Source organism: Diplotaxodon limnothrissa, linkage group LG2 (genome assembly GCF_057381915.1).
Source record: "Diplotaxodon limnothrissa isolate DT_005_m linkage group LG2, D_limnothrissa_male_GT1.1, whole genome shotgun sequence".
Lineage (NCBI taxonomy): Eukaryota > Metazoa > Chordata > Actinopteri > Cichliformes > Cichlidae > Diplotaxodon > Diplotaxodon limnothrissa.
This window is the reverse complement of record NC_140597.1, coordinates 7,758,407-7,769,499: the sequence shown is the minus strand read 5'-3', so window position 1 is coordinate 7,769,499 and position 11,093 is coordinate 7,758,407. Positions and strand designations below refer to the sequence as shown.

Sequence of the window (11,093 nt, the reverse complement as noted above, 5' to 3'; positions counted from 1 at the left end):
ACAGAAAAGTTGGGTGTATGATTGTTTCAAAGATCGTGGTTTTAATAGTCGCCCACGCCCCACAGCAGTAGTTTTTTTGTCCAGTCAGAAACCTGTGACTCCTAATATTAGGAAGTGTGAATATGCGTCTCCTATCTCAGCCATGTAGCTGCTTCTGTGTTGACACAGACCACTTGGTTTCCTCTCTCACAGGCCTGCTCAGGCTAGATTTACAGCCATGCCATGTCTTTTCCATTTTTATAATTGACCTTACTGTAATCTGAGCGATATTCAGCGCCTTGGAAACAACTACTATCCCTCCCCTGCATGGTAGTTCTCTGTAAACATGTCAGTGTGTAGATTACTCAGCATTATCCCTACATGCACATTTAAGCTCACTGCTTATGCAACTGTGTGTGTGTGTGTGTGTGTGTGTGTGTGTGTGTGTGTGTGTGTGTGTGTGTGTGTGTTTTCCAGTCATCCACATGAATTGTTTGCTTTTATTTACAAAGCAGGTCAGGAAAATTGCGAAGTAATTCAGTAATATAAAAAGTCTGAACCTTAAAGTGTTTGTCCTCAAAGTCACTTAGTTACAACTTTTTGTTGTTGTTGTTGTTTTTTCTTAGCAGTTAAACATTTCAACTCATAAGTTAGGATTCCTGCAATATACAGATTTTTAAAAATCACGAAATTTGTGGCGACGCATCCTGAGATTATATGGTCTCAAACAATCCCTGAAACCAGCAAAAGTTTTCATTAGGTCCTGCATACCTGATAAATGCCCCTATCTATGAAGCACCATGCTCCCACACTCTGTTACAAATCTGTGGTTCACATCCCAAACTGGAGATAAGTGCTTTAGAAAGCTCCCCCGTTTCAACCGAACTGCTGTTTTCAGAGTCACTGCAGCGCTTCTTATGGTGACCTTCATATTGTTCAGTGAGTCCAGTGAATTTTCTCTTTGGAATAACAGAATGTAAAACCACCTCCTTTCCTCCCCCCCCCTTCTTTCTATAACACATGGATATTTTTCCACATGGCTTTTGGGGAAAACTGAGGGAGTTTTATCTTTGCACTGAGTTTTATCTCTGTCACATTCTGTGGCTGTTTTGCCCTTCTTGCAAAGCGAATCCTCCCAGATGGGCACTAGATGGCACACTTGGTGCTTTTCAGTTATCGGACTAGCTTTGATGTGTGCGATCTTGTCCTGAGTGAAAGCAAAGTCTCTGATAACCTGACATGATCTGATAATACATACAAGCCTTCTGTCTCTACTCTTTCTAAGTACGCTGTGGTGTTGCTGCCAAACCATTTAAGCAACAGTTTGCTGGGCTGCTCGATGGGTTTCTTAAAGATCTTTTTTGGACATTTATATTAAGAAAAAAAATAACAGTAAATGTTTAACAGTTGTGTAATATTGCATAGATAACATCTAGGATATTTTTGTTCTGTGCTAGATGTGGACAGACATCAGTGTTCATGTGTCTTAAAGGGCAAAGGTTAGAAATAACTTTAGAGTTCATATTGAAGAAATCCTCGTCTTCATCAAGGGGAAAACAATTTTCCAAGTGTGGAGGTCAGTAAGCTGTAGTAAGGCAGCTGTTGAGTAAAGAATCACTGGAATTTCTCATGGTGGAGCTTGAGGGAAAAAAGTATTTACCATGTTTTTTACATTAAGCTTGATAACATCTAAACGTTACTATAAAAAAAAAAAAAAATCCCCCCCTCCCCAACAAACACACACGTGATTTTCCACCCTTGAGGATGTCTCTTCAGGGTACTCTTATGTTGCAAACAAAACGATAATCTTCTAAAGCTGTGACCTTCACGCCAAAATATATGTTTCCAGTTCTCTGTTGGAGCTTTTAACCACATTACAGGTTGTCTCTGGGTTTTTTGGTCCTCTTTATACTAAATTATAAATGTGCATCTAAACGTGACCCAGTGACTTTGAAAGCCAAGTGCCTGCTGTCTCTTGATGCACAGGACCATCTGTGTTTTAAAGTCAATTTGAAGAAAAGAGTCAAATAGATGGTACACGTTACCATACAAAGAAAAACAGCTATTCATACAGCAATTCAATTAAACATGTTAATTATTATTTCTAAACCAAGTTTTAATTAATGAAATTGATACTTTGTAACAAAAAAAATAAAGGATTGTAGAGATTTATCTGATTAATAATTAAAGCGGTTGTTATAAGCTCAGTAAAAATCACAATGAATTGAAGTGTTATTTATAAAGAGAATGTTGTAGCTTTATCAGGAGGTTAATCCTATTGGGAGCTTTATCCATTTTACACTGACTTTTATTTAAGGCTCCATCCCCTGCGTTGTTCCTGCTGCCAGAGTGTCTTTATAATAAAAGGCCTACTTGACTTTTCAACCTCCACGATTCCAGCCGATTACTTCTATTGTGTTTGCCAGTCTGCTGTGTTTATCTGCCCGCCCAAAAGAAGAGAAGAAAAAACTCGGTCCTAACAAGCCCTTTAGTTTTCCCTCAGTTTCACCTTCTTTTTTTTTTGATTGAAGTGAGTTTTTCTAATAACGGACAATTAAAAATAAAAGACAATTGTCTCAAATAAGAAAACATTTTTCAGTCTGTTCTTCTTAGCAATAAAATAAATAAATAAACGATGTGATACCTTTTGCGTTTATTTTGTAAAATGTTTTATTCTTTCTAATTTAATTTGAAATGTTGTTAAATTCATTTTTATTTTCCTTATTTCATGGTCGACAAACTGAATGCGAATTATCCGATTTTTCTTCTGAAATATTAAGAGCATTTTAAATTAATTTCGGTTAAAAATCATACATTTGAATACGCTTATCTGATTAGGTTTCTAAATTGAAAAAAAAAATAACTCGAAAATATTTTAAAGGGAAGCGCGGAAAAGCAATTTTAAAAATCCTGCAGGACGGTTTTTATGTTGAACATAAGCTTAAGGGAAACTCAGTTTAAGATAAATTACGTTCTGTCATTATATAAACTACAACAGCAGCCACCTCCCCTCCCTCACTAACGCACATTCACCAAACTTTTGGTGTGGCTACAAAACTGTTGCAAATGGTCGGCTGGCAGCAGCAGCAGCACGTCGCATTTCCACTGCCTCCCATTGAGGTTTATTCATTAGGATCCTCACACTAACCCATTTGCCATTCATTGGTGCCTTCTTCTCCTTTTTTCCAAACAAACCCGAGTCAAGAGTGGCAGATGCGTGCCATTATTGCCCACGGCTCGGTGGAAGCTGTTTTATGCAAGGCAAAGGCGGGTTAACCTAATCAATCATGTCCACTAGTTGTGTTAAAGACGATTCATAGAAGGAGGAAGAAAACATATGGCGCAGGGGTGGAGGCAAGCTTTTCTTAACACCGCAGCCAGACCGGGACCTTCTTGCGACAAGATGTATTCAAAGCCGGTGGAGAGAATGGGAATAAAGGCGGTGGACGGCTGCTAATTGAAGTCATGGCACTTCAGGCTTGAAAGCAGAGGTCAATTATTCAGAAAGTCCCGTTTTTACCAAGCGAAGCAAATTTTAGGGTGAATGTTTTATGTGTCTTCTTAAACTCTCAAAGCAAATCCAGAGGTCGTTTGAATTCTATTTAGTGCGTCTTTATGATAGAAGTTTTTTTTATAGAAAACAGGGATTATGGCCCATTTTCCTCCCTCTAAAATGTAAAATCAAACCCCGTTTATTTCAGTTAACTCTCTGGTTTATTTTTTAAATTTGGGCTCATGTGCACAATCACACATCCAACAGCGCCGAAAGCTTCTTGAAATACCATATAACCTTTATTTACATAGATGCTGATTAAATAGAATGTTACAATAAAATTATCGCATAGGATGTTTGATCTATATACAGAATTCAGAGCGTGTAAAAGTTTGCAGTCGATAGCGATGGACGCCTTCTTTGCGCTGCGAATAGGCCTCCAAGCTTGCAGACACATCTTTCTCTCAGGACAAAAAAATAAGTCTACTCTTAAGGTAGGATGAACCTACAAGTTGGGGTTTATTTGCTTAAAAAATCATAGGGGGTGTGATTTAAATATTTGTCACGTCCGATTAATTTTATTAAAAAAGGCGAATAAATGGCAAAAATAATTGCACAACTTTTCCACCCCCTTGAATCACGAAATAATAAAATGTATACTTAAATGTTTAGTCTATACAATTATCAGTCTTCCTGTACCATAACAATTTGGTCTGTCTGAAAGAATAGCAGGGATTCCTCAGATTTTTTTGTGGTGAAACTTAAATGACAGACCCGGAAGGCTTTACAAGTTCCAATAATAAATTAACATGAAGACGAAAAGAAAAATGGGGGAGGAAAAACTTTCCCGAAATGTTTATATATGTGTGTATTCTCCTCTTGTCTATCATCCGTGCAAAAGTTTGGCAAGAAAAATGTCCCCTTTTGATATTTTGTTGTTGTTGCTGCTTATGAATCACAGACCCCCCTGACTGTCAATCGTCCACCTCGATTTCCTCGTCATCCTCCGAGAATTCATCCGTGGTTTGGTCTCTTGACGAGGAGGGGGACTGTGGGAAGGCCCGTTGTCCTTGAGAAGTCGGGGAGCAACTGGGCGATCTGGCCCCGGGGCCCCCACTCTGGGGGTCCTCAATGTTGTCCATGGTGACAAGCTTCTGCAGGGTCTGTGGGGTGATTTTCTTGAGCGACTCGACATCTGCTTTCATCTCCTCCAGATCCCTCTTGAGTTTAGCTCTGCGATTCTGAAACCAGGTGATGACCTGCGCGTTGGAGAGTCCCAACTGCTGCGCGATTTGGTCACGGTCGGCCGGAGAAAGGTACTTCTGGTACAAAAACCTCTTCTCCAATTCATAAATCTGGTGGTTCGTGAAGGCTGTCCGCGACTTTCTCCTCTTCTTAGACGTCTGCCTCTGTCCAAAAGCATTTACATGCTCACGACCTTGGATGAGTGGGAGAAGAAAAACAAGAGGGATGAAATAGCCGCAAGAGTCACTTACCCTCAAACTCCAACAGCAACAGAGGGCAGTGCAGAACAGGCCTGACCACGCTCTGCGGGCTTGCTTTTGACATTTTCCTTGTAGCAAACTATTTATCACACTTAATTTCTAATGACGACATTTAAATTTTACCCTGCAGAGTCAAGGTAACCACTGCTGCGATCATTTTGGAGTGGTTTAAATACTGTGTAAAAAAAAAAAGAAAGAAGTAAATTTGCACTGGAAATTAACCTTTCAATTCCCACCATATCATTAGCCAAGCAAAAAATAAGGGAGTTGACTAAGAATAGCTATGCTTACATATTTCTGCTGCAGGCCTACATCAGGAATCAGGATGTAAAATAGCGTCAGTTGTAAAAAGAAAAAAAAATCTGTTTATTTAATCCAACGCAGCGCTGCATGCAGCAGGCCATAGTGGCTATTTGATGTTTTGACAACAGACACGAGCATATTCAAAAGATTACCCACTTACATCAGTTTATGTATGATATGCACGCATATTTGCATGCGTAAATGTTCCGTGTCCTTTTCCTTATCTTGAATTCTACACGCATTCCCATGCAGCTGTCCTAGCATGTCTGTATTAAAAAGTCAAAACAAACCCAGCTAGCAGTGACCTTAGTTCTGAATCCCGCATTTACTGTACTTGTTCCCCTTAAAAACTAGTTTGAATGCTTATCCTGCCTTCCCGAAAATTCAAAATTGGGTCAAGAAAGTTTTTACCTTCCGCTGCCTGGATAACGCTGACTTCCAGACCCTTAAACGTTTTGCTGGCCAGCTCCTCCAGCGCGCACAGCGGCGAGGACGGAGTGGTGATCCCGTTCCTCGCTGAGTTGGAGCCCGTCACTTTCTCAAGCACTCTGGGCGGACAGATACTTGCGACCGACTTCTTCACGGAGGGTTTGTTAAGGATATCCTCAATACTGAAAGGCGTTAACGGTTTGTTGGAGTTGGCCGGCGGCGGCAGCTGGTCCAAGGGAGCCCGCCTCCTCTCCTCGCCGCCGGACTGCAACACAGAACCTGCTTTCATGTCTTTACTGGAGGTCATCGCAGTCCCGAAGAAGTGCTGCTTTCAGGAAAGTTGATTATTTCATTCAAATGGCAGATTTAAGCGTCCACAAGTTTAACTCTGGTGCTCTCGTAGACCTCCACAATATTTTGAAACGAATGCTGCAACTTAGCTCGTGTAAGAGCCTTCCTCCAAAATAACCATGCTTCGGGCGTAGTTGTAAAGGCAGCCGGACTATATTCCCTTCAGAGTCCCAGTTCCTCTGCCAAGTTCCATGTAGATCTTTTGGAAGTAACCGGCTGGAGGGGGTGAAACCCTGCAAGGCAAGAAAGCTTTCACAGGCAGAGAGAAAAAGAAAGCGACTGCTAACGAGTTATTGTTGATTGGGCGAAGTTCAATTAGAGAAACACTACACTACTTGCTGACCCGCTGCTGCGTCTTAAAGGGCCGGACCATAATAACTAATTGGACGTGGGGAATAGGAGGAGTCTGTTGCTGCCGAGGAGAAAGATGCCCTGAAATGTTTATGCATCTGTTTCCCTCTGCTGGAGTATTCTCCTAAAAAAGGGAGAGTTAATAGCCATTAGAATAGAGCCACCAACATTTCTGCATTATTGAAAAGTCTGGAGGAAGAAAGAACCAGCAACAATCTCTTGCCGTCATGTGAATTTAGTCGTTCTGTCACTTTTGTACGTAATTACGCATATAACGTTTTGCGTAATGTGTTATACAGACGCCTTGTTGGACTGAAATTTGAGTTAAAAATAGACACAATGAGCACATTGAGGGACTCGGTTATGGGATATATTAAAATGCAACAGAACCACGATAGAATATTTTTTGGATTTTTATTTTATTCATTATTTTTAACGACAGGAAATAAGGAATCTGAGAGTAAATATTGTCATTATATTTTAAAAATAAATTTAAAAATAGTAATGTGCTGAAGTCTCTGGGGAAAACACGTCTGCTACAAAATCTTTTCATTTTGTGGACAGATTCGAGGATGAAAGAACAGAGAAAGTCAGCTTCATCTCTGGACTCAGTTGTTTATTCGGTTTTGTCGATTAAGTTCTTTTGTTTCTCTTTGGTAATGCCACACGTGCTCCGGTATTTCCCTGCAGGTAAAACCCCGAGTTCCAGTGTAATTTAATGCTGTACCGTGAAACAAGCGAATAATAAAGGTGACGCCGTGCTGTGGCTCAGAGTCTGAGGACGGAGAATGTGAATTTCACTGAAGGAGGCTTAGGATGTAAAGAGAGAAAAGAGAGAGAAAGGAGGACGCGTGGGACGCGTGGGACGCATGGGAGAGCAGCAGGTACGTCTGATCAGAGGGACACACCTTGTTTTATTTAAGGTTCGGTGGTCTTTGTCACGATTTGGATGATATATTCGTTTAGATGAATTACATGAGACTTGTCGGCTGAATTAAATTAGCATTTTTCAGATATTAAGATACAGAATTATGTATCTTACATACGCCACCTTGAATCAAGCGCAACTTTAATGGGCATTTCTTTATGCAAAACGCAACAAAAGCTTCTCATGATAAATAAACAATGCAGACCATATTTTAGCAGTTGTATTAGAATTCGAGTACCACCTGCTGAAAGCGGCCGGGGGCTGAATATTACAAACGCTGGAGAAACATTTTTACAATACAGTCATATTTTTTGTGACCCCACTGGGTAAAGCCTGCCGCCCAGGAAGCCACTGCGGAGAATCTTGTGCCAACAGGAGCATATGGTGACATTGGTTTAGGGACAGAGCTATAAAACAGCAGGAAATTCTATTATCTGCCTTGGAGGTCCACCCTTTGTGACTGCTTTGAATACATATTTCTCCATAACGAGCAGGAGTTGGTGGGGATAAATTCAGTTAGGGAATTTGGACAGAAATGTGCACGGTTTTGGAGAAAGTGCTGGTACCTGAAAATATATTAATATCACAAAGAAGGCGATTTAACCTGACACTTCAGACTTGAATTCAAAATTAGGTTGAAATTTAAGGAAGTTAGAAGCTAATCTTGTTTTATTTTGCTGTGCAAAAAAGAAAAAGAAAAAAGGTTTGATTTTATAGACATGGGCGAGTACTTTTAAATATATATTTTGTCTTAGCAAAACTCTCTTTACATTTTTAATATTCAAAATCATTTAAAAACATCTGGGCATTGTATCATATTTATTAGTCATATCATCTATCAAACATAGTTATAAAAGGGGCAAAAAATCCTCTACTTGAGGTGTAGTTATATGCTCTTCACAAAGATGGACCTCCTCTGAGCTCCGCTCAGATCCGGACTTCTGTACATGATTAACCTTAAATTGGGTTTAAGCCTAAATAACCCTGAGACCTTTCTACTATTGGTTCAGTTGGCTTTCAGTTCTCAAGTGAAGTTGGTCCGAAACATATTCCCCTCCTCTGGCTTAATTTAAACGTTAATTAGAAGCAGAACAGCTGACACCATCAATCATCAGCTCTTGAGGGATTTAATTGGATGATTCGCTTCGATTTTTGCCTCCTAGGTTATCGCTCTCCAAAATATTGCGCGTTAAATGCTTTAAAAAATCATTTAAGAAGCTTCTTTTTGTGAGGAGCTGTGTATTGAATGGTAGTACTGCGTCACATTTCGTTTTTTCTTCTTATCTTTAGGAATCACAGATCTACTATCAGAAGGGCCAAGCGTGTTTGTGTCACCCATTAACTCGATAAATTCAAAGCAGTGTGAGAACTCCCTCCCGATAAAGGCCAACCTTTCTGTCATTAATCACCAAATTAATTCACTGCGGTCCAGGGCGAATATCAGGGGATGCAATTCAGGCTCCACTGGAGACTCAAAGAAGGCGATGACAAATGCAACAACTGCAAAAAATAATAGCGACAATGTAATTTGTTACAGTGCTGTAACGCGTTACCGACAGTCTTTTCTCCCCTTGCAAGAGGCCGTGCATCTTCACCGCTGCAACTCAGGTGTTTCACAAAAGGAATAAAAAAAAAAGTCTCGAAGCAAAGGATAAATATGAATGCACTTCTTTCGATTTCGACAACGCTGTTAATTATGGAGTAAAGCACATTTTGCTCATTCTAGAATTAAATAATAAACATTTACAGGAAAAACTAATTTTGAAGTAGATATTCACGTTTAACATGCACAGGTTCCATAGACACGTTTGTTTCTTTATTGCATTCTAATTAAAATATTTTAAAAATAAAAAATTATTATCGTTAAGTTAATTTTGTTAACTATCAAACTAATAATTTTAAAACGATTTATGCCCACCCCACTAATCCACAGAAATGTTTATAAAATATATTTTTATTGTTGATAAAAATAACAACTTAGTTTAATGTCACTATAAACACTATAAACACAGAACCAAACAGGCACTTTAAACCCATTCTGATGTTTTCAAGGTCACTGTCGATAACTGAGGTAAATCTGTCCCTTGAAGAAATTAAAATACTAATAATTTCTATTTGCAAAGGCCGTGGAGGCTTTAATGTTGTCGTAAAGAGGCAGCTCTTACAGCGCAGCATGTCGTCCTGTACAAAACAGCTGTAAACGCCTCTCAGTATAACATGATACAGGAGAAGGCTGCTCGGGGCGCTGTGGGTGTGTTTGTTTCCATTCTTAACTGGACTGTTTCCACTGTAAAACACACTGTGCGGCTGACTGAAAAGCCTGATGAAGGCGCGTGTTGATGAGGCTCCACGTTACGTCGGTGTGATACCAAATTAAGTGGATCATGTGTGGCACCTTTTATAGATTCAGTTTTCTGCCACCCACAGCCATACTAATAGCTTCTGGTCAGAAAGGAAAATATCTTCGTTGGCTGTTTTAAACGATGCGTGGGCAGAATGCAAAATAATAAAAACACGAATGCAGATGGATAATAATGAATTATTATTTGGGGACCATAAATTTGACCATAAAGGGTTAGAATTTATTTTTTGTTTTTTTAATTATTAGTTTTTACTTATTTTTATTTGCGTAGTGGCGATGGTGTCGTGCACCTGCCTCGCTCTCGCCCAAAACATCAAGTATCAGGCCAACTCGTGGGTGACGGTGTTGTTATGGTGTCAGTGCAGGAGTGTCTTCTTTCTAAGCTGTCCTTGAACGCACCGTTACGGTCTGACAACTCAATCGGCAGCGGAGACGCACAGGTGTTCACCTTCACAGCAGCTTCACTCTGTTTGGAAGTGACGCGTCCTTTTCCGCTGTGACGTTGTCAGTTCTCATTGGTCAGCAGTCTCAATCCAACACCATACATTAAAGCTTTTATCCTAAGGGTTGTGTCTTAATATATTATTTTGAAAGCTGTTGGTTGTATTTCTGAAGAGAGACACTGGAACAATAACTGGTGACAGAGCAGTTTTGACTCTTATGATTAGAATCAGTCTGCAGGTAACAGTTTGTACACAATGAAGCACCTACTGCTGGTAGATTTTAGATCATTGTATTGGTTTCATGACTTCTTTGCTAGCTTTAAACATTTTCAACAGTAATTTTGCTTCAAACTTTTGATATTATTGCCTTAAACTTCTCCTACTTATGCCACCTGGCAAAGATGATGAAAATAATTACTGTTTTCATCATCATTTATTCAATTTTCTTTTTTTCATGATTTGCTTTTGAAATGTCACAAACATAATTTAATATTAATATTTAATGGTAAATGGTAAATGGCCTGCATTTGTATAGCGCTTTTCTAGTCCTTAAGGACCCCAAAGCGCTTTACACTACATTCAGTCATTCACCCATTCACACACACATTCACACACTGGTGATGGCAAGCTACATTGTAGCCACAGCTGCTTTAATAACTATAATGTTATTATAATTCTTATTTTGACCAGAACATACCTATCCAAGTAGAAAATGTTTGCCCCTTTTTCTTCAAAAGTAGTTGAAGTATGCAATAAATGCGATTAATTATAGTGGGAACAACTTCTGAATTGTCAGGTGGCCCAGACATCAAGCTCAGGTAGAATAAAATTAGAACATCCTTTTAAATTAAACATAATACATTCCAGTAATCTCTAACTGGTAACATTAATGGGTAATAACTGAGTCACAGACAGCATGAACAAGATACTGCTGTTATTGCAATGATTG

At 39.4% G+C, this 11,093-nt stretch overlaps 1 protein-coding gene across 1 annotated transcript; it reads right to left on the bottom strand.

The window, feature by feature from the left end:
* Positions 1-3,744: 3,744 nt before the first annotated feature.
* lbx2 (ladybird homeobox 2) lies at positions 3,745-6,315 on the bottom strand. The gene is made up of 2 exons (XM_085366516.1): positions 5,692-6,315; positions 3,745-4,910 (listed from the first exon to the last, which is right to left on the bottom strand). Exons 1-2 carry the CDS (start codon positions 6,014-6,016, stop codon positions 4,447-4,449), a joined length of 789 nt encoding a protein of 262 aa, XP_085222642.1. The 5' UTR covers positions 6,017-6,315; the 3' UTR covers positions 3,745-4,446.
* Positions 6,316-11,093: the final 4,778 nt, after the last annotated feature.